Source organism: Fukomys damarensis, unplaced genomic scaffold (genome assembly GCF_012274545.1).
Source record: "Fukomys damarensis isolate Sample0158 unplaced genomic scaffold, DMR_v1.0_HiC HiC_scaffold_12, whole genome shotgun sequence".
Taxonomy (NCBI): Eukaryota; Metazoa; Chordata; class Mammalia; order Rodentia; family Bathyergidae; genus Fukomys; species Fukomys damarensis.
The window spans coordinates 55367204-55386672 of NW_022900924.1; the positions used below are offsets into that span (position 1 = coordinate 55367204).

Sequence of the window (19469 nt, forward strand, 5' to 3'; positions counted from 1 at the left end):
TCCTTTCCTTCCTCCCAGTGCTTGGGATTGAACCCAGGACCTCATGTATGCTAGGCAAGTGCTCTACCGCTGATCTCTATCCCCAGCCCCCCTTTTCTTTTTGGGGTACTGGGAATAAACCCAGGGCCCCGCACATGCCTGGCAAGTGTTCTACCAATGAACAACACACCCAGAGCTACCTAGCACCTTTCGTGAAGCCTACTGAAATCTTAAAAAAATTGTTTATTCTATTTTGAGCTTGAAAAGTCTGGAGGGTACTGGTGCCACTTGGGAGCACTTGAAGAACACCAGCCACTCTGGTCCACGTCCTGAGCTGTTCGCCAGGTGCACGGTTTCGTGGCTCTGCGAGGCCCAACTGTTTGCATAACCATGCCAAGAAGTTACTTCTCTTGTTGTCCCCGGGTGGAGTTTTCTGTCGATGATTAGACATTTCCTTTTCTAACTGTGTGGACGCAGAGGGAGATGGAGAATCAGCTTCTTTCATGAAGCCAGACATGAAAGGAATTTGCAAAAAATGTAAATCGATTCTTCTTGTCGCTAAACTTTTTTCTTTTGGAAAGCACTGATTTTCTTTTTTTCAGAGAAACTTGTTATTTATGCTAGTATGCGATAAGCCTATTTTGAAAAGCTTATAATAAAGTATCTAACATTTTCCCATTGACATTTTGCATTAAACAGCAGCACACTGAGCCCACACAAGAAAAGCTCTTTTGCCCTCAGATTCTAGGCATATGTCAAACTCAGCGGGGACAGGAAGCCAGCTCCCACGGGAATCGTAATGCCTGCTGCTTGGGGAGGGAGAGGTTTCTACACCAGATTCCACGTAGCAGGGACCAGTGTGGACGCTGAGAAATGGGCCATCGCCAGAGCATTGGTGCCGTGAGGCTGCTCACGCAATTTTGCAAAGCGTAGTAAACAACACTGGGGTTAGCTCGCGCCCACTGGTGGGGGAAACAAAACCGAACAAAGTAGTTTGGAGGGAGGAGCAGGGCCGGGGGCGCAGGCAGCCCTCTCTGGGGCAGATCACAACATGTGCGGCCTCTCTGGGAGCAGCTGGGCTGGCAGAGGGGTCCCTGCTCCCCACCCCAGGCATAGGACGGGTGCCCTGCTGGGTGAGCCAGCTGAAAATAAACAGCTTCCGGTGCTCTTTGCTAACGGGATTAGAGAGAAGGAGCAAAACTCCCCTCACAGCTGCATGGCAGGTGTCAGAGGAGGCCTGAGGGCCCCAGCTGCGAAACCTTACCTGAAACCACAGCTGACCCCGCCCTTCTTGACTCGGTCTACAGGGTCCATGGAGGGGCCTCCCTCCTCCAAGGTCCGCTGGATGCTGCTGACCAAAGGTGCGCTCAGGGGAGGGGACCCCACGGCTGCAGTTCCCGCTCCCGCGCCTCCAGACAAAGGCGCTGCTTGGGTCCTCGTTGTGGCAGTGGTACGGGTCCCCTCTGTGGCTCAGAGAACCCAGGTTGTGTCCTGAGTGTGTTGTGTGTCTGTTTCTGCACCTCAGAACTGGAAATAACTGCAGGGTTTGTTCAGGGATCTCCTGGGCCGCTGTGAAAATGGACCTGGGCTAAAACTCCAGGGCACATAAGAGCAATGGGGAAGGAATCTTCCAGAACCTAAAGGATCATGTTCAGGACCCTTGGGAAAATGGTCCACAGGTCAGCGGGGGCCTGAATCTCACCCTCTGTGGGTTGAGGGTAAGGGGCCTCTCTGCCAACTCTGCAGGGGCTGCCCGGAAGGAAGCGGATGTCGCTCAGGGCGGTGCCCTGTGGCCACGTGGGATGGCAGGGTGAGGAGAGGCTCAGCTGGGGTGGCACCTGTCCCATTGCATCATTCCTAGCTGCCTGCTGAAAGGAATCATGGGTCATTAATCTTTGCCCTAAGCCAGGTGGTCACAAAAGATTTATTAAAAACAAATGAGCAAATTCTTTGGGGTTCTAGTTGCCAGAAATAGGCATGAAAAGTACAGGATACCCAGTTAAAGTTGAATTTCAGATAAACAATAAGTGCTCTGTTGTTTGTGGGACACACTGCTACCCCAAAGCAATTTGCTGCTTAGCTGAAATTCAGATTTACCTGGGCCACCCTGTGGCTTTTTCCAACTTGAAATTGTATCACTTTCCATCCTGTAGAAGGGGTTTTCCCATTTTAAATGTGGCCCGTGTGTGAGGAGGACAGGGGAGGACTTGTGAGATTTCCATCTGTCTCTTTAATGTTCCTAACAAGAATTCCCTTGATCCAGTAGGATGTTTTTTTTTTTTGTTTTTTTTTTGTTTTTTTTGTTTTTTTTTTTTTGGCACTGGAAAGTAATTTGCAGGCAAAATAGAAGCTCTGTCAGCTTTTCTGGTTATCTTCTCTCAGGCCTTTCACTGATGGCTCGTTTTCTAAGCAGTAGCTGGGGACAGGGGTCAGCCTGCTATTCTTATCTTTAGGGAACTGCCTGTCGGCCTGGCGTGACAGGGGAGGAGGGCTGCGTCAGGTTATTAGTGTTCCCAGTGTGCCCTGTGTGCATCCCAGCGACACGGTCTCCTCCGCCTGTCCTGCTCTTGACTCCTCAAGGCCCCGCAGAAATCACTGTCCCAGTTCTGGGAGTTTGACTCTGTACACCACTGAAAACTCTGACAAGACCGCTCCCCGAGTCCACGCCGCAGCAGGAGCCACTTCCTCTGCGGCCTGCACCTCCTGGGACACTGATGGCGAACTTTTCCGAGACCGGGCACCCAAACGGCGACCCAAAGCCTGCTCATTTGTTGCCCACCCTGCCCCCGCACCCGCGTGCTCAGCTTCGGCCATGGGGTGGGGGTGCCCTGGCTCCTGTGTCCACAGAGAGGGCTGAGTGCCTGAGGCGGCACGGGTGCCACAGGTTCGCCCCCACTGTCCCCCAGACATGGAGGGGCAGCTGGACCTGCCTCTGCCAGCCCTGCCCCTTCGCCATCTCCCCTGCACTTTTCTGGCTCCTTTCCTACCTGCTAGGATAATTTTCCCCCCGGCTCTTGCTTGATCTTCATGGTGCTTTTCTTTGCCATTTAGTGGCACGCGGTCACCACGGGGTCTCCTTGGCAGTGTCCCCCTCCCCGTCGGGGTGGCAGTGGGGGAGGGGGTTTGTGGCATCCTGAGCACTGGGTGACCACACGGCTGGGGACAGAGCAGAGACCTGGCCCTGGGCCCCTCAGCAAACGTGGGGACACAGTGATGTCCTGGGTGCCTGGAGGTCTCAGGGATTTGGGGGATACATTTAATTCCTTTCTGACTTACATCCAGCTCAGCAAAACAACCGCCATACCTAAAGAGCAAACATACCACCACGGACTCCTTTCCCTGTACTCCCTGTAATGGAACTCTTTCCCAGCAAACATTGATTTTTGGGTCACTGTGGATTAGCTTTATTTTCTAAATAGTCATAAGGTAAGTAGTATTTTATTTTATTTTGAGACAGGGTTTTGCTGACCTTGAACTCAGAGGGACCTCCTGCCTCAGCCTCCCAAGTGCTGGGATTACAGGCGTGCGCCACCGTGCATGATGGAGTGCCCCTTTAAATTAAATATGGCTGCCTCCATTTACCCTTTTGAGATTTCACGCATGTGGCTGTGTGAATCAGGAGCCTGCTCCTTTTTGGCCGATGTGTAGTATTCGCTTATGTAGTTAACCACTGTTTGTCATCTACTAAGGCCCAGCTGGATGGTTTCCAGTTGGGGGCTATCGAGATACAGTTGTCGTGGACCACGGTGTAGGAGTCTGTGTATGGACATGTGTTTTCGTCCCCCTCGGGTAAGTACTTAGGAGTGAAGTGGATGTGAGTTTAGGGTTTTAAGGAACTGCACTCTGAACTGTTCCCTCCCTCGCTCTGTTCATCTATGGCCCTGCTTGCCTTCGGAACGGGCTGCTCCCCGACTGCCCCCTTTCAATTGTAACACAGCTGCTCCCTGCATCCCCCCTCCCCTAGTCTCCCTCTCTTGGGGCCCAGGCAGCCGGTCTCAAGCTGGGCCCTCGAGGGTCTTGGCCGCTGCCCTAACAGGTTTCATGGGGGCGCACCTGGGCCCTTCAGGGACAGGGTGGTATGTGCAGAATGCTGAGGTTTGGAAAGCAAAATTTTCTTTGTTTTACATCTACAATTTAAATTTCCAGCCGGGCGTGGTGGCGCACACCTGTAATCCCAGCACTCGGGAGGCTGAGGCAGGAGGATCACTGTGAGTTCGAGTCCTGGGCTACATAGTGAGTTCCAGGTCAGTCTCAACTACATAGTGAGACCCTGTCTCAAAAATAAATAAATAAATAAAATTAATTTCCACCCTCGGCTCTGGGTCTGCAGGAGCAGCTGTGAGTTCCCCCAGAGGTGGCTTTGCACACTCAAAGGCCCAGGGTGAGAGTCTCAAGGGAGCAGGCAGCCAGAATCTGGCTGCGATGCAGACAGGAAGGCGCTTTGGGACCAAGGATGAACAGAGCGCCCTGCAGCCCTCGGGCTGGGGACTGAGCCTGGGTGACGAGGTGGCTGCGACCCTGCGGTTGGTTGGTGCGTAGCTCGGAGGCAGAGCAGAAGCGGGGGCCTCGCTGTCCTGCAGTCACAGGTCAGTGTGGCGGAGGTGTGCGATATTTAAAGGTCAGAGCATTCTCTCGTTAGTTGTCACTAAACCTCATTTTGCGTTTGCTGTTGGCCGACTTGCCACGGGCCCATCGCCTTTGTGATGAAGTCCCTGCACCCAGCACCCCGGGAGGCTCACGGCTGGCTGGACGGGGCCCTGGGTGTGGCGAGCAGCCTGGGGAACTTGCACAAAACCAGCTGCCTTTGCCAGCCACTTCTAATGACTGCAAGAAAATGAGCCTGAAAAACTGCTTTCGTCCCATTGGGGTGCTTCGAATGTAGAACTGGCCACGTCTGCTCAAAGCCCATATTTATTGTGTGTATTTTGTGGGTTAGCGCCTGACGGTCGGATGCATGGATAAAGCACAGGCTCTGCTGGAGGCCGTACCCAGCTCACGTCTCAGGCCGGTCCCTTCTAGTGGTGCAGCCTCAGACACCGTTCCGAGCCTCAGTTTCCTGCTCGAAGCAATGGGGCCACTCCCACCCAGGGCGCGGAGTGAAGGCGTTCAGGTGTGTGAAGAGCCTGGCACGTGCGTGTGCCACCCTCCCCTGTTTCCCATCTGACACGCAAAGGTGTAAAAGGCTGCACAGAACCACCAGAGACCAAGTCACCGTGTATACGTCACGCCCTCCATAGGTGGGTCAGAGTCTCGTGGCCAGGTCCTGGCTGTCCCGGGGTGTGCCCCTGTCCCCCAAAGATTCCCTGCCACTGGGCTGGCGCCCGCTGTGGCCACACCCAGGAAGCAGGCCGCAGAGGTGTCCCCGAAAAGCCGGGTCCAGCAGCGCGCACAGAGGGAGGTTGGCCCAGCAGTGCGCAGTGGCGATGAGCTTGGCGACCTGAAGGCCCGAGTCCAGTTGGCTGTCGCTCTTGCAGCCGCGCAGGGAGAAGCACTCTTTGAAAGCGGACAGGAAAAGCACGGTATTGTAGGGCGCCCACATCAAGAGGAAGACGACGGCCATGGCACAGACGAGCTGGAACCTCTCACGCTGCTCCTGCCTGCTCCTCCTTCCCAGACAGACGCCCAGGAGAACCACCAGTGGGAACAAGAGTACCACAGCGTTCATCTTTAGAGTCAGAACTCGCGCCCAGGAAGTCTCCTCCGCCGGCAGAAAGCCAGGGCTGCTAAAGGAGCACAGGGACACCTGCTCATCCCCGGGGGGTTTATAAAACACCAGTTCAGGCAGAGTCACCAGAAAGGCCGTCAGCCAGGCCAGCAGGGCCAAGGCAATGCCGCAGGTCGCTGTCCTGAGGCCCGCGGACAGCCCTCTCACCTGGGATGCATGCACAGTCAGGAGGACGGTGAACAGAGCCTCCCCATGCAGCCCCAAGGACTGGAGCGCGAGGAGAACTCCACACACGGGGCGGCCGAGGCCTCCCCCTCGCCAGGCCGCTGCGGCCCAGAACGGCAGCGGGAGCAGGAGGCACAAATTGGACAGCGCCACGTTGAGAAAATAGATGTTTTCCACGTGCCTGAGTCCTTTGTATTTGATCAGGATGAACAGAAGCAAGCTGTTGGCCAGGAGGCCGGCCGCGAACAGGGCCGCACAGAGCTGGCCAGCCTGCAGGGCCGACAGGACCGCGGTTCCAGACTCGTCGCAGACGTCCGCCTCCTCACCGCCCAGGTCTCCGTCTATGAGGACGTCGTACTCGTCCTCGGCCACTGTGTAGTTAGCCATCCTCTGGCTGCCCTGCGGAGGAACGAGAGGCCATTTCCTGTGTCAGCCCAGACAGCCACACCAGCCCCCTTCAGCCAGCGTCCCCTACACCTCCCAGAGGGACACAGACACTCCAGAAACGCAGACCGGGCCCCGGAGCAGTGACTCAGCAGCTGGGAGACGGCACCTGTCACCTCAGAAGCAAACAGTTAAAGAAAATAAGCTACCGAGGCTTAATTTTAAGGGAGAAATGGGCGCAGGCTTAACCCCTGCAACGGTGGGAAAATCCGCTCACCCTCGAGCCAGCTTCCTGTGGCAGGCTGAGATGGTTTCCTCTTGAAGGACACAAACAAATGTTTGCAAAAGTGAAAGCATGCCCGCAGACAGGGACAGAGCTGGGGACGCAGAGGACTCACCGCTCCAGGGTTCCGGGGCGGGGGAGGGAGCCGCCCCTCCGCCACCCATGAGGGGCTGTGGGAACTTGGGGGGCTGCTTCCTGCTGCACAGAACTTTCCTGACCCCGGGGCGGGGGAAGCCACCGCGCGGCTCCCCAGTGCCTCTGCCCTCCCTCTACAGATGGCGTTGGCAGCTGGAAGAAAGCAACTTGAAAGGCCAGGGACCTCCTCAGCCTTCTGGGCCTCTGAGAGAAAGCGGGAAGTTGTTTTGCCCTCCCCTGCTGCACCCCGCCTTTGATTTCCCCACGCCTTCGCCTCAGACAGCTGACCCGCTGCTCCCGATAAGGGCACTGAGGTGCCGCCCACCTGCTGGGGCAGATAGGAGGGGCGCGGGCCGGGCAGGCAGCACCAAGCAGCGGCAGCTATAGGGAGAAAAATGTCCTGGGCCAGCACAAGTCCATCCCGGATCCTGACTGCACATGCCGTGCAGCCGCCCTGAGCTAAGCCGTGCTGGGCGGCCTTGAGTCTGGGTTTCTGTGGTCACTTGTGAGGGGCTGGGTGGGCTGGCGGAGGCATGGTCCTGAGAGAGAATGTGGGGAAGCCTCGCCCCGGGCCGTGTCCCCAGGGAAGGAGGCCCCAGGCCGCAGGGCCAGGAACTGACCCTGACAGCTGGAAACACAAGGGGGCGCTGTGGAGCACCGAGGCTGCCGGAGCGGGGTTCGGGGAGCTGGACCCAAAAATGGCTGGGGAGATGACAGCAGGTCTGGTGAGCATGAGAAAAGAGCCTGGCTAGGACTGGGGAGAATGCGGGAGGGGTGGGTGGTTTGGAAGAGGATGAGAAGAGAAACTTGAAAGGATGTGAAAAAAATGTGGGTGACCTCAGGTCAAGGGCTCTCGACAGCTGTCCCCGATCTCCTTGGGGAGTGTCCTGCGCTACCTTTTGGCTGAGTGTGGACCTCTTGGATCCGGGATGTGCTCCCTCTGCTCGACCAGAGCTGCCGCCGAGGTGGCGGTGCACACAAAGTGTCCCTGTCCTCACGGACGCTGGCCATGGGAAACCATAAAGAGAAAATGAAAATCGAGAGGACCCAGACGACGCATGGCTGAACGCCGAAGCCCGTGGAGGCGGAAGAGGGCACGTGGGCTGGTGCTGGGGGACGTGAGCTGGGCCTCTCCCAGGGAGGGGCAGTGGTGGTCACTGGGGTCCTGGGAAGCTCTGACACCCTGGGGTGGCAGTGGTTCCCTTCGGGGTCTCTCCCTCCTGCAGCTGGGGGACAGGGGCCACGCCAGGACACTGGGGGCCGAGTGGGCCGCTCACGGCCGTGCAGTTCAGAACAGGAGAGCAAAGCCACCTCAGACTTGGCAGCGCGAACCAGCCCCACATGCACGTGGTGCTCTTTGGCTGGGTACTTGGAGAGGAAGAGCAGCAGCGGGCACCACACCTGCTGTGTCACTTTTGGGAAGTCTGAAAAGTTTCCCCCAGGAAAGCACTGCTGTGTTAACTCAGGGTCATCCCAGCTTTCTGATTAGCTCGGTCTACTTTCAGTATTGTTATTTTGGCTCAATTCCCAGTGTGCTGTCTCTACATCCAAGCTGTGCGATTCTGGAAACTTCTACAGTGGTGGGATGGGAAGGCTTAGGACTCCAAAGCTGGGGAAAGAGGGAAGGTTCCTTTGCTATCCCTGCACCCAAACCCAGACAGGGTCGTCCGGCCCGTCAGCTTCCTGTCACTGTGACAAAATACCTTTCAGAAGAAGGGAGGCTCACAGTCCCCGAGGTGTCAGACCACGGTCCCAGGGCTACATACACATCATGGCCTTGTCCGGGGCTTTTCAGCCTAAAGGGATGTCTCTTTGGACACCCATTGCCCCATACCAGGAGCTGGTGAAGCCACAGTTTCCTTCAATAATTAATGTTCGTTCTTGTCACCAAGTTCTTCTGTCAGGGACACTGAAGACACTCAGTGGTAGAAACTTCGGCAGTGAGCGTATGGAAGTCACAGAAATAGCCTTCATATTGCATTGACCTTCGGTTAAGAGAAGCAGGGCACACAGGCCCAGGGGCCGGCTTGGGCTTGCTGGGACTCTCGGGTTGGACCCCGCACACACATCCCCTTTGTCAGCTGGAGCAGCAGGGGTGGGAAGGTCTCTGCGAGAGGCGGGTTTCTCCTTTGGGCTCCAGGATGGGGTTTGTTCGTCCCCTTTGGGCTGCTTTGCCAGTTCTGTATGGAGACTGGGCGGTGTTTGTGGATGCTGAGGTCCACGACTTGGACGTGGTCTCTGTCCTCCATGTGCACATGTGGGAAGCCAGGCCCAGGCTGGTGGCTGCTGTGCCCGAGCGCCGCGTCCCCAAGAAGGATCACCGCTCACCTATGCAACACACAAGAGCACTTTATTAGCACAGCATGCAGTGGGTCTGCCAGTCGGAGATTGGACACCTCGAAGAGCAGTTTTAAGCTGCTTTTATAGGGTTTGGGATGCATTAGTCTTAGTAACAAGCTTTACATCTATCATGATTGGTTAGTTATTACATTTAAATCCTATTGGCTGTTGTTGGTGTGGTGAGCTGTGGGGGTGGCCGAGGTTCAAGGTTGGTACGGGCTGGCTGAGTTTCAAGGATGCCAGGTGGTCTTATCTAATGGTTTTATATATTCTGTCGTTTTCTCAGGAACTAGTTTGCTTTGCTCAGCAGTCACAGGACGATTGGGTTCATTTTAGGTCAGGCCCAGTATGAAATGGAGCCTTTTATTACAATATGGCGTTACTCTGGCCTCCACATTCCCCCCTTGAGTATGGAACTTTGAGCTCCATCATGGGCTCCTCATGGGCTCATATATCACATCTTCCATCTCTGGGGGAATTCCTTGGTACTGTGATTTTAGCACCATGAGTTGGACCGTTGATATCCGTTCTTTGACAAAAGTGACTAGTTTGTTAAGTATGTAGGGGCCGAAGGTTAGTAGCAAAATTAAAATGACTAAAGGTCCTATTAAGGACGAAACCAGGGTAGTCAGCCAGGGGGTATTTTTGAACAAGATTTTATACCAGCCTTGGGATTGTTGATTTTGTAACTGTCTGTCATGGGGTCATTTCTTTAATAGGGCCATAGAGTCTCTCATCACCCCTGAATGATTTCATAAAAACAGCATTGTTCCTGTAAAGTGGCACAAAGATCCCCTTGTTGTAAAAACAGAAGATCCAGTCTCCTTCTTATTTTGAAGCACAACTTCAGCTAGGGAGGACAGGGACTCTTGTAAATGAGAAATAGACTCTTCAAGACTAACAACATCTGTGTCTATGGCCATGTGCAAAGCTTGATAATTTTTATCTTGTAGAATCAAGGCAGAGGTGCCTGTTTCCATGGCACCGGCTACCCCAAGGCCCAAAAGAGTGGACAGCAGAACATCAGTAAATTACTCTTCACTTGGAGCGAGAGCTACTTGTTGGCATTCGAAGGGCAAACTCTGCATCAGTATAATATATAATATGGGGTACTAGTTGAACAAGGATACAAAAATCGGAAGTATAGTTAAGCACACGGGTATTAGTGCAGGGAGTTAGGCCTGAGGAACATTTCCACCAAGCGTTATTGGGGGGACAAGATATCCTCAAGCAGTATCCGTTGGTACAGTTTGATTATATAGAGACTTACATGATGATGCTGGAATTATCCCAGCACAAAGTGCCCCTAGGCCAGACACTTGTTGTAAAGTCACTTTGGCAGTTGTCGAAGGTTGTTGTCATCGACAGCCAGAGGCCTCTGTACTATGTGTAATGAGGTCACTTTGGACCGGTGCCAGCCGTGTCATCCGTCCTGCAGATTCGCAGCCCCAGGCTTTGCAGAAGAACTGATCTGGCCCCCCACATTCACGTTTCTTCTGGTGAAGCTTCTGGACAGACATAGAAATACTGCTTACGTGTGTCACGTCGAGCTCCTGGAGTCTTGCATCCATATCCAGGAAAAGGCTGTTGGTCAGACGGATCCCAATCCATGGTGACCAGGTCGCAAAGGTCAACCAGTAAGTCCGCGAACCAGGTGGTGGGGGAAGCCAGCTTGGAAGTGGAATTTGCTATGGTGTCTGTCATCGTATTGTAGATGGTCCAGGTCACATTTAATGGCTGGTGTGGACTCACCCTAGTAGTGATCTGTCGGGACAAAAACTAATAAACAAATTAGATGTATGGCAGTCAGTTTCTAATGTTTTGGTCCCTTGCATCGGGGGCATCTATCCTTGGTGTCTGGCCTCTTTTTTTTGTTATCCAAAGCTTGAGTGGGTTGGTTGGGTGTCACTGGATTTTTTAGTCCGTTTGGGGCGTTGTCTCTGTTGCCTTGACATGGTTGTGATGAATTCATGTTGGAACCCCATCGACCTTTATAGCCGATGGGGTCACAAGGATCATGGTGTGAGGCCCTTTCCAACGGGGTTCAAGGTTCTCAGTTCGATGTCTCTTTAGCAGCATTGAATCACTCGGCTGGAATGGATGGGCCTCTGGTCACGGTGTTATTCCTGTAAAGGTGGGGACCTAGCATACATAATTTTATAAGGGGTTAAATTAAGAACATAGGGAGTATTTTGTATCCTAACAAGGGCATAGGGAAGGAGAGTTACCCAGGCACCTCCAGTCTCCAGGGTTAATTTAATCAAGGTCTCCTTTAAGGTCCAATTCATCCTTTCTATCTGTCCCGAACTTTGGGGATGAACTTCCAGTTAGTCTCCAAAATTTGAATTAACCCTTGCATTACCTGAGAGATGAAGGCAGTCCATTGTCAGATCCTAGTAGCAAAGGCAGTCCATATCTGGGTATTATTTCTTCCAGTAATTTTTTAACAACTATATTTACTGTCTCGTGTTTTGTTGGATATGTTTTTATCCAGCCAGAAAAGGTATCTATGAACACTAATAAGTATTTATATCCATACCTGGCTTAATTTCCATAAAATCTATTTCCTAATTTATGCCAGGTTTTGATCCTCTCATCCTTGTTCCTGTTTGCATAGATCCATGTTTGGCATTAACCAGCTTACAAGCTTTACATCCATTTATAACTTGGTTAAGTTTCGGTCTGAGGCCAAAGATCTTTAAATGGGACTTTCTTATTAATTCTTTGATTTTTCTTTCTCCCAGATGTGACTAATGTATCTGTTGGAGCAAACTTTGTGCATAGTAAGTGGATAAAAAAATAGCCCCTGAGAATTAGCATACCAGCCATTTTGCTGTTTTTCATATCCTGATGACTCTGCATATTGTATCTCTATTTTTCCATATTTAGGTTTTTTTTTTTTTTTTTTTTTTTTTTTTATTTTTGTTTTTTTTTTTTTTTTTTTTTTTTTTTGCGGTATAAGCTCTATTATGCTGGGTCGAAGGGACAATGTCATCGTAGGCCTTATTGCTGCATCCTTGGCCGTTTGGTCTGCAAAATTGTTGTTACCTTGGGCTATTGAGTCTCCAGTTCTTTGATGTCCGGAACAGTGCATGATAACCACATGATAGGGTAACCATATAGCAGCCAGTAGGTCTAAAATCTCTTGTTTATTCTTGATTTTTTTTTTCTTGGCTGTTAGTAGTCCTCTTTCTCGATATATGGCCCCATGAACATGAACGGTTGTGAATGCATAACGACTGTCCATGTAAATGTTTAAAGCTTTTTTTTCCAAGTTGGAGGGCTTTGGTGAGGGCTATTAATTCAGCTTTTGAGCTGATGTCCCAATAGGTAGGGCTTCTGCCTAAGTTACCTTAGTCTCTGTAGTCACCGCTGCCCTGGCATATTTGACTCTGTCCTTAGGCTGTGCAATATGGTCTCACAATCATGTAGAGGACCTTCTAAATCTGGATCTGGTAGCAGTGTTGCCGGGTTGAGAGTTGTTGCTGTCTGAAATTGGACTCGCTGAGGGTTTAAAAGTAAGGCCTGGTATTGAACTAATCTAGCATTTGAAATCCATCTTTCTGGAGGGCTCGCCATTATCCTCTCCACAGCATGTGGGGTGGTGATTGTCAAATTCTGGCCCATGGTCAGTCTGTCAGCACCCTTGGTCAGGAGTGCTGCGGCGGCAACAATGTGCAAACATGGTGGTCATCCGGCTGCCACTGCATCAAGATTTTTTGGACAAATAGGCCACTGGCCTTTCCCAGGGGCCTAGTGCCTGGGTCAATACTCCTTTTGCAATTCCTTTGTGTTCATCTATATATAGTTGAAAGGGTTTAGAGACATCTGGTAAAGCCAGGGCAGGTGCCTTAAGTAGAGTAGACTTTATAGCCTTAAAGGCCTTTCCCATTTCTACTGTCCATTGAAGCGGGGATTGTCCCCTGGTTGCCTCATATAGAGGTTTTGCCAATTCAGTGAACCCAGGAGTCCAAAGTCTGCAAAACTCTGCTGACCCAAGGAACTCTTACCTCGCGGTGATTTGTTGGTTGCGGAATCCGAAGGATGGTTTCTTTCTGAGCTGTGGACAAGTGGCATTGTCCCCTCTTGAGTATGTAACCTAAGTAGGTTACTTCCGATTGGCACAGGTGGGCTTTCTTTCTTTCAAACCCGATAACCCAACCTGTCAAGGGTCTGTAAAAGGCCTCCGTAGCCCTTGTGCATTCTCCCATAGTCTGTGTAGCCAATAACAAATCCCCAACATACTGTAGAAGTGTCACTTCCGGGAACATTGTCCTGTACTCACCCAGGTCGTCGTGGAGCGTCTCGTCAAAGATGGTGGGAAAGGCTTTGAATCCCTGTGGGAGTCGAGTCCAAGTTAATTGTCCACTGAATCCATTCCCCGGGTCTGTCCACTCGAAGGTGAAGAAGGGCTGGCTTTGTTTTGCCAGTGGGAGGCAGAAGAAAGCATCTTTTAAGTCAAGCACCATGTAAATCTGTCTGTTTTGGGTAAGGAGCTAAGAAGAGTATAGGGGTTAGGCACAGTGGGGTGAATATCTTCCACCCATTTATTTACCTCTCGAAGGTCTTGCACTGGCCTGTAGTCCTCCGAGTTTGGCTTCCCAATGGGGAGCAGTGGCGTGTTCCGGGCGGACTGGCATGGGTTAAGATCCCCATCTCTTTTAGTTTCCGGATGTGGGGCATAACTTCCTTTTCGCCATCTGCTGGTATCAGATATCGTTTAACATGGACCAGGGCGGTACGGGCCTTGAGCTGAACGATTATCGGAGCATGGTGTCATGCAAGTCCAGGTCCCCCAATTTCTGCCCATACTCCTGGAATTTCTTTTATCCATTTTTTAAAGAGTGATGCTTGTAGCTCTTGATCATTAGGCAATGGGAGTTCTTGTACAAGCTCATATTCATCAGTTAGATTTAGGGTTAGAACATGAATTGGCTCATTATTTTTATCAGAGACAGTTATTTCATCCTTTTTGAAATAAATGTGAGCTCCCACCTTAGTTAATAAATCTCTTCCCATAAGGGGATAAGGGCGACTGGGGATAACCATGACTGAGTGGGTCACTTGGTTTCTTTTTCCTAGGTCCACCGTTCTCTTGGTAGTCCATGTCTATTTGTTCTGGTGGCCCCTTGAGCCCATGTAGACTCTGTGGACATAGGTCCCATAGGACTCTTTTTTAATGGAATATTGGGCTCCCGTATTTACATGGAAGTGCACAGGTTTTGGGGAGGGGCTCCGAACCCTGTTTTTTCTAGTCATTTAAATCAGTTAACTCTAAAACTTTTGTCTTAGTTTCCTTGGTACCCCTTTCTTTGAGCAGTGGAGGGCACTCACGCTTCCAATGTCTTATCTTTTGCAATAGGTGCATTGATCTCTCAGCAATCTGTCACGGGGTCTTGTTCCCAATTTTTCTTTCCCTGAGTTGTAATCTTTATGCTCAGTCCCTTTAAAGGCTATCTGAAGAGGCCAGCAACACTTTTGTAATTCCTCTAGCCTGCCTCTCTTCCAGAGGGTCCCTGTTATTATACAATTTTTCAGCTATTGCTATTAATTCGCTCAGCCTCTTAACTTTAAAGCCTTTAATTTTCTGCAGTTTTTTTTCCCCCAGATATCAGGAGCTGACTGACTGATGAAAGCCATGCAAACTGCTGACCGTTTTTTTTCTTCTTCTGGGTTTAGAGGTGTATATGTCTTATATGCCTCCAGAAGTCTTTTAACAAAGGCATTCAGAGATTTTTCAGGTCCCTGTCTAACCTGACTTACCTTGGATCAATTTGTAGGCTGCCTCGCTGCAGCCTGGAGACCCCCCCAATAGAGCCTGGCAGTAAGATTAGAGCCTTGCCTTACCTACCTCAGTATTGGGGTCCCAATCTGGTCTCCTAAATGAAAACTCAGCTTTAAGCTGTTCAGGGGTAATGGTGGAACTATAGATGTACCTGTAACCACAAGTAGGTGGAGCAGAAGAGAAGGGAGAATACCTAGATCAAATGTCACTGTCATAAACAATATGCTGGAAAAGGTGCATGGTCAAAAACGTGAATACAGTTTTGTATACCAGAAAAGTAGCAATATTTTGAAGATAAACATGCTATAATAATATATTTAGAACTCAGCCCTTTGATGATAACCTTTGACAACACATTTAACAAAGCACATCTTTTTATAAGGCTATGAAATTTATTTGGGGGGCTCCCATTAGTGAATAAAGATCAGAATAAATTTTCTGAGCAGCTGCTTTTTTTATTCACCAACAGGAGTGTACCCAAACTTAAAGTTTTATATTTAATTATCTTTAAAAAATTTTTTATTTAACCTATAATGCCAGCTTGTAGAAATCAACAATCTACTTGTATTTGACGTCATTTTGATCAAAAACATAATTTGACAAACACTTTTGTATATTTAGACAGACAAATATATAAGACAATTTAAACTAGAGTGCACTCAAATGGTTTTGGCCAATTGAATTATAAAATCTTTTAGTTACGACTAGTCAAAATTTTTGCAGGTCAAAATTAACAGAGATCTCTTGTAGAATTAGGGTTAAAGGAATGAAAGTTCTTCTTGACTGTAAATGTAAACCTTTTATAACAAACTTCAACTTAAAGTGTCTTTTTTCTGTTCTCAGATGGTTACATCTTAAAATTTGACTGGCTGCCAATAGAACAGTATTAACCTTGAGTTTTTAGAAAAGAGCAAGTTAACCCTATAATCACAGTTTAAGAATTTGCAATGTACAAGAAGTGTTACCAAAACTAAATAGTTTTCATTAGCATCTGACTGTCACAGAGCAGAAGTTTGAGCAACTCCTAGGCTGGGTTGTTTTGCAATCTCTTTCTTAGTTATGTGGAGTCCAAGGTCAGCTGCAGTCCGACGGACCTCCTGGAAATGGTCTAAAAAAACAAGGTGAGGGGGTAGATGAGCTCCCTTCCATTTTATCAGAAAATTCAATATAAGCAAACAGACAAACAAGGGAACAAAAGAGCCAAACAGAATGTAAGACAAACAAAGCGAAAGAAGAACCAGGGACTCTGTCGGGGAATCCCCTTAATTTCCTCTTCTGAAAGCAGAAGCACTCTGTCTTGACCAGAGGGCCCCGAAGTAACTTCAGGGTCCTAAGGAGGGAACTGGAAGATCCCCCTCCCTGAAATCAGAGGGCCCCGAAAGTACTTCAGGGTCCTGAGGAGGAAACAAATTAATCTCCCTCCTCGTAAACAGAGAGACAGAGTTCCTGCCAGAGGGGCAAGGAAGTCTCCCTGTGCCTGCGGTGGGGAGTCCACCAGCACATCTGCCTGGACCTCCCAGCCTCCAAAATGATCCGGATCACAGTTACCCGATAAACAATTGTCAGACATTAACAGGAAGAGAAGGACACAGAAGCAAAAAAAAAAAAAAAAAAGAGAGAACAAGTGAATAAGTACTCACTGATCGGTTTCTAAAGTTTAAGTGCTCAACCCAGTAGGGGTCTTCGAGGGGCAGCGTCGATCCCGGACAAGCCCCCAAATGTTGTGCCCGAGCGGCGCGTCCCCAAGAAAATCACCGCTCACGTATGCAACACACAAGAGCACTTTATTAGCACAGCATGCAGTGGGTCTGCCAGTCAGAGATCGGAGACCTCAAAGAGCAATTTTCAGCTGCTTTTATAGGGTTTGGGATGCATTAGTCTTAGTAACAAGCTTTACCTCTATTATGATTGGTTAGTTATTACATTTAAATCCTTTTGGCTGTTGTTGGTGTGGTGAGCTATGGGGGTGGCCAAGGTTCAAGTTTGGTACAGGGTGGCCGAGTTTCAAGGATGCCTGGTGGTCTTATCTAATGGTTTTATGCATTCTGTTGTTTTCTCAGGAACTAGTTTGCTTTGCTCAGCAGTCACAGGACGATTGGGTTCATTTTAGGTCAGGCCCAGTATGAAATGGAGCCTTTTATTACAATATGGAATTACTCAGGCCTCCACAGTGGCATCGAGCGGAGCTGGAACCCTGACGTGGTGCCGTGTGGGAACCTGTGTGGGCCCCACTCATGGCAGCGGATATGGCTCTCGGGGACCCCAGTTAGTTCCCCGGACAGAGAGGTTTCTGGCTTTGTGTCTCACAGTGTGACGTCTCCCTCTCACCTTCTCCCTCCAGACGACAGGGCTGTGCGGACTATGCCCTTGAACCCTCAAAATGAAGAGCTCACAAACTTTTCTTTATGAAATTCCCAGCCCCGGGCTTTTAGTTATAGCCACAGGAGGCCAACAGAGGCAGCACCACCAAGCTTCCTGTCGATTTTGAGGTCGCCCTGGTGGGCAGCCTCTTAGCAGAGTCAACTGGCGTCTGAGAATGGCTTCCTGATAGAGCTGGGCCTCTCCCCGGCCCCCTCGGCGGTTCCCGCATACCAGTCCCAAGCTGCGGCCCCTCAGCATACGTCATGACCGCACAGGGCCTGGGGCCAGCCCTTCTCTTCCTCCAGGTCTGGGCAACCTCATGAGGAAGGCAGCTTCGGGGTGACTCCTTCCCCGGGGCTCCGCTGAGAGGTCCGGGCTGCTCCCCACTCCTGCCCCTCCTGTGTTCTCTGGAGCTGTCCTTCCTGTCCTTAGTACTTCATCCCCTTTTGTGAGTGAATTTTAAAACAGTTGACGCCAACCATGAAGAGACCAGCGTGGACTCTGTCTCTTGACTGAAGGCTGATTCCATAGAGAGTAAATTTAATTCGGCATCAGGATGGGACAGTGCTAGGGTGGTGGGTGCCACTTTTCAGAGACCTAACCGTAAAGACACGGAGTACTACTCTGCCACAAAGAAGGACAAACTCAGTCATTTATAGGAAAATGGGTGCACCCGGGACCATAATGGTAAGTGAGATAGAGCAGACACACAAGCTTAAACATCACACGGTTTCTCTTATAGGAGAAACTCAAGGCATACATGATTAAAGAGCAAAATAAAAGATGGATCGTAAGAAATGGGGCGAAAGAAGGGAAGGGGCTGAGAGATGGAGGGGAGGGGAGGGGATGGGAGGAAAGAAGAAACGAGATGCACGGCGCACAGGGACCAGCCCCACAGGAGCGCGGCTGTCACGTATGGCCAACGCGTGCTGATAGAAGATCAAAACTGAGCCGGGGGTGGTGCACGCCTGTCATCCCAGCACTCGGGAGGCTGAGGCAGGTGGATCTCTGTGAGTTCGAGACCAGCCTGGGCTACACAGTGAGTTCCAGGTCCGTCTGAACTACATAGTGAGACCCTGTCTCAAAAAACAAAACAAAACAAAAAATCAAAACTGAAAAAAGTTTAAAATAACAAAAGTAAGACACGGTCCTTCCTTCCAACAGCTTCTTCAAATATCAGTTCTTTCAGGTTATCTCTGTCATCTGTCTGTCTGTCTGTCTTCTAATCTGTCAATTTTTATTAGCAAATGTGACTTTCCAGGACATTTGAGAAGTATGGAAGAGAAAACTCCATGACTCTGACATCCCCAAGTAAGTTATTATAACTTGAAAAACAACAGTGTTTCTAAATGAAAATGTGCAAAACAACTTTTAGAAAACAAGTTTGTGCTGGATTAGTTGTTCCTTGTTGAGAATTGGACCAAAGGAGCGAACCCTCACGGGTCGCCAGCTTGGGAACCTGAGAATGTCCCACCAAGCCCCAGGCTTCCCCTGCTCCCTGGCTCATGCCTGAAATCCCACCTTCCTGCCTCAGCCTCCCAGCAGCCAGGACCCCTGAGGGGGAGGGAATGCTTCTGAAATACAAATCACTGATAATCAATCCCGGAAGTTTGGATTTCGGGCATCCTTGGGGAAGAGAAGGCGTTAGCGACCCCCAGTGCGTGTTTCCCTCTGCAGTGGGCTAAAACACGTGTAGAGGCAGGTGGGCTTCCTGGAGGAAGGTTTTAAAATAACCGGGCCATAAAAATAAAGCGAGTTTCTTTTCTGCAGGACCCCTCCGCATCACTGCCCTCCCTGACGAAGACAGGCCTGCAGGTTTCCCAACGTGGATTGCAGAACCCCTCTGTTCTTTGCTTTATTTATTTTCAGTTGACAAACAATAATTGTCGACTGTTATTAGAATATTATTACCCATCGTTTCACTGGTTCCTTTTTGTGTGAGCATTTTAGAAGTCTGTTGTTGTAGTGCTGCTGAACTAGACATCAGTTTTTAACTGTGGTCGCCACACAGGTCAGCAGATCAGTAACACTGACCCCTTCCATCTGAGTCTTAACCTTTTGTCTACACTACTCTTTCTCCCATTCTTCCCCTTGTCCAGCCTCTGGTAATCACCTTTCTACTCTGAAATGGATTTTTAAAGATTTCATCTAAATGAGATCACATAGTATTGGCCTCTCTGCTTGACTTTTTTTGTAAATGCTCATGACCGAGCATAACGTCAGCACTTCCTTCTTTTTTCCAGACAGTACGCTATTCCATCGTGGAGGCATGCCACGTTTTCTTCTATCGATGGGCACCCAGACTGCTTAAA

General features: G+C 50.1%; 1 protein-coding gene and 1 long non-coding RNA gene across 2 annotated transcripts; one reads left to right on the top strand and one right to left on the bottom strand.

The window, feature by feature from the left end:
* Positions 1 to 4852: 4852 nt before the first annotated feature.
* On the bottom strand, positions 4853 to 7159 carry Ccrl2 (C-C motif chemokine receptor like 2). Its single transcript, XM_010624373.3, has 2 exons — positions 6652 to 7159; positions 4853 to 6268 (listed from the first exon to the last, which is right to left on the bottom strand). The coding sequence occupies exon 2, from the start codon at positions 6254 to 6256 to the stop codon at positions 5222 to 5224; it is 1035 nt and encodes a 344-aa protein (XP_010622675.1). The 5' UTR covers positions 6257 to 6268; positions 6652 to 7159; the 3' UTR covers positions 4853 to 5221.
* Positions 7160 to 10411: 3252 nt separating this feature from the next.
* On the top strand, positions 10412 to 19469 carry LOC104862387. Its single transcript, XR_780289.2, has 4 exons — positions 10412 to 11145; positions 11756 to 11794; positions 18402 to 18468; positions 18928 to 19469. It is a non-coding gene; the product is annotated as an uncharacterized LOC104862387 (long non-coding RNA).